The 3,013-nt window shown below is 58.3% G+C and overlaps 1 protein-coding gene across 1 annotated transcript in view; it reads right to left on the reverse strand.

Annotated features, from left to right (window-relative positions):
• Positions 1-985: 985 nt before the first annotated feature.
• Positions 986-3,013, reverse strand: part of LOC104623763 (green-sensitive opsin) — a 4,726-nt gene continuing 2,698 nt past the window's right edge. The window contains exons 3-5 of the mRNA XM_010290942.1: positions 1,682-1,847; positions 1,330-1,569; positions 986-1,117 (exon numbers count right to left, since the gene is read on the reverse strand). Coding sequence (XP_010289244.1) covers positions 986-1,117; positions 1,330-1,569; positions 1,682-1,847 — 538 coding nt within the window. The remainder of the gene's footprint in view (positions 1,118-1,329; positions 1,570-1,681; positions 1,848-3,013) is intronic.

Consider the following 3,013-nt stretch of genomic DNA (forward strand, 5'->3'; position numbering starts at 1 on the left):
TCTTATTTTTAATCCCTACTTCTTCACTGTAGAAGTCCTTGTGCTGACACGATATTATTTATTTATAAAATATGTACAGGAAAGCGCTCAGGTACCAGTCCCACCCTCCAAGGTTGGCCGTGCATGTCTGGCCGGCAGGAGTGGAGGTGAAAGATGGTTTCTCTGCCTTGGAGTCAGGAGGAGGAGGAGAAAGGAAAGGGCTGAGAAAGATAGAGACTTCAAAGTGTGTGAGCAAATATTTACAGGTTCCAAGACAAAAAAAAAATATATCTACAGTGTTGTCTTGGGGATACAGGGAGTTGAGCTTGAAGCAAAGCCCGCTCACAGCTCCATTTGTTTTATTGATTTATAAAGACTACGGGAATTGATTTCCATCGGCTGTGCCGGCAGCGGGGGGCGCAGCTCCGGTGAGCCCCAGGCTCGGGTGCCGGCAAGGGGCAGCCAGGACCACTCCAGCCACGGGTTTGTGCTGCCGGGGTTTTTGCAGTGGTGCTTTGTCTGTATACTTATTTTTGCCAATGAGGGACAAATGCTTCTGCGACACTCCCTTGAGCGCCAGGGAAAGGGGATGCTAGCAGGGAGCGTGATTCAGAAGGGCAGGGAGGAAAATATTGTAGTTTGGGGATTCCCACTGGCTGAAGCTGTTTTAACGCGATGTCAATAAAGTAGGGGGGTTGCTGACACACGGATGGGTCCCCAAAAGCTGGCTGGCTCCTGGGAGCTGGGGAAGGGACCTGGGCTCCTCTGCAAGGGGCTGTGATGGTGTGGAAGAGCTCAGGGTGCCGTGTTTGCGCCAGTGGGCACAGGGGTGCCCCAGCGAGCGTGCCTGGGGCTGGGGCTCTGCACGTGGGAGTGGGGGGAAGCTACCACAGTACGTGCACAGCTAACTTCTCGTGAACTTCAAGCGACTGCATGAAATGAGACCCTGGGTGTCTGTCTCGGTCCCCGAGCTCGGCGGGTCACCCCAGTTCAAACTGTCCATGGTCTATGCAGGTGATACTTGGCTGGAGGAGACGGAGGAGACCTCGGTCTTGCTCTGGGATACGGTGGAGGAGACATCTTCATCCCCAAAGGGGTTCTTGCCGCAGCAGATTGTGGTGATCATGCAATTACGGAACTGAAGAAGGGAGAGAAATGGAGAACGATGGCACTGGGGGCCAGCAGGAACGTGCTGCCATACCGAGAGCCCCTGATGGCCCCCAAGCTCGCTGTGCCCCCCCGAGCTGAGATGCAGTCACTTATGGGAAGGAGCAAGGTGCCTGCGGTGACACCAGACGTGCTGGTAAGCCAAGGGCAGGGGCTCACCCTGCATGACATGGGGCATCTCACCTGTTTGTTCATGAGGACGTAGATGATGGGGTTGTAGAGGGAGGAGCTCTTGGAGAAGAAGGCAGGCACTGCCATGAACGTGGCGGAGAACTCTGCTCCCTTGTTGGTGAAGATCCAGAATGCCACCATGGCATAGGGCGTCCAGGCCATCAAAAACCCCAGCACCATGAGGATCACCATGCGCGTCACCTCCCTCTCGGCCTTCTGGGTCGTGGCCGACTCCTGCTGCTGGGCAGCTGCCTGCGGGCAGGGGGGTTGTGAGAGGCACCCTGCAGCTTTCTGCCCCCAGACCACCTCCCCTCTCCTGCCCGAGCTGGCTGCCCTGTCCCCGTTCACCCCCTCCCAATGTTACCTCTCGGACTTTGCAAATGAGGCGCCCATAGGAGAAGAAAATGACCACGACCGGGATGATGAAGTGAATGACGAACATGTAGAGGACGTAGGACTCGTTGTGGTAGTCGGGGTTGAGCGTGTAGTAGTCAGGGCCGCAGGAACACTGCATCCCCTCTGGTATGTATCTGCCAGTGAGAAAGGTTAGGGTCTTCACCAGGAACCCTCCCTGGGGACAACGGGAGGGGCTCAACCTAGGGGCCAAATTCCCCAAGGACGGAGGATGCTCCATGGCATGTGTGTTTTAGGGGAGATCCTCCTCGCTTCTCCTCCACGCCCCGTGCACCCAGCTTCACCGGCTCTGCAGCGCGGCTCCTTCGGAGCCAGCAGCGAGCTGTGCCGACGTGTTGCACTTGGGCGCGTAGCATCGGTTTGTTGTGACGCTCGCTCCCTCCCATGGGAAATGGGCTATTTCTTTCCTTCCCACGTGGCTGAGCACTTGCCTGCCGGGAGCCACCTGGTCTCGCTCTGAGGATGGAGGGTGCTGAGCGGGAACAAGAGATGCCAGCTTGGTGGGTCCAAGCTCTTCAGGGCTTTGTCCCCGCTGCTGCATGGGGGGATGCCTGGCGTCTGTCTGGAGGGGGCCTGGCTCAAAGGGGTGCAGCTCAGGTCTGCTCGGGAGCCAAGGACCGGCTGCCTGGCCAGCAGTCTCAATCCCAGGCTGGAGAGGGACCGTCTGGCTGTGCCTCGTTGCAGATAGATGATAAATGGGACTTTGCTGCCCTAAAGCCACCTCTTGCACATGCCCAAAGGGCTGGTAGGGGCTCGCTATGAATGCCCAGGGCAGCTCTGCGGTGGGCTGTCAGGAGGGGCCGGAGCTGCAGCGTTAGAGAAATCACCTCCATCTCCTCAGCTCCTCCCTTATGCCCTGGCTGGCCTTTGGCTGCTGCGTCTGCTCCTGGCCATGGACGTGGATGTGTGCGAGAGCCAGACGTGGGCTTCAGCTGCCCAGAGCCTGCACTCGCTGGAGCCTCGTGAGCAGCCTGTGATGTGAGCAGCCAGCGTTGGTGCTGGGTTTGTTGGGGAGCGTTTGTTGGAGGGGGGGCCGAAATGTGCTGCAGTGCTGGGAGCAGGACAGATGGGTTCATGGGGAGAATGGGGCAGGGGTGCTGGGAAAGGTGCTGCAGGGCTCCCAGGAGCAATGCTGGGGTGGCACCGCATCAGCAAGGCCAGGTTTGCCTCCCCTGAACAGCCTCGCCTGCTGGGCTGGTCATCCAAACGCTCTTTAGGGTCTGCAGAGAGAAATGGGCTCTTCACAGCACGGGCGAGATGAGCCGTGGGGGCCTGTTGAAGC

The sequence above is a fragment of the Phaethon lepturus genome, unplaced genomic scaffold (genome assembly GCF_000687285.1).
Source record: "Phaethon lepturus isolate BGI_N335 unplaced genomic scaffold, ASM68728v1 scaffold24647, whole genome shotgun sequence".
Classification (NCBI taxonomy): domain Eukaryota; kingdom Metazoa; phylum Chordata; class Aves; order Phaethontiformes; family Phaethontidae; genus Phaethon; species Phaethon lepturus.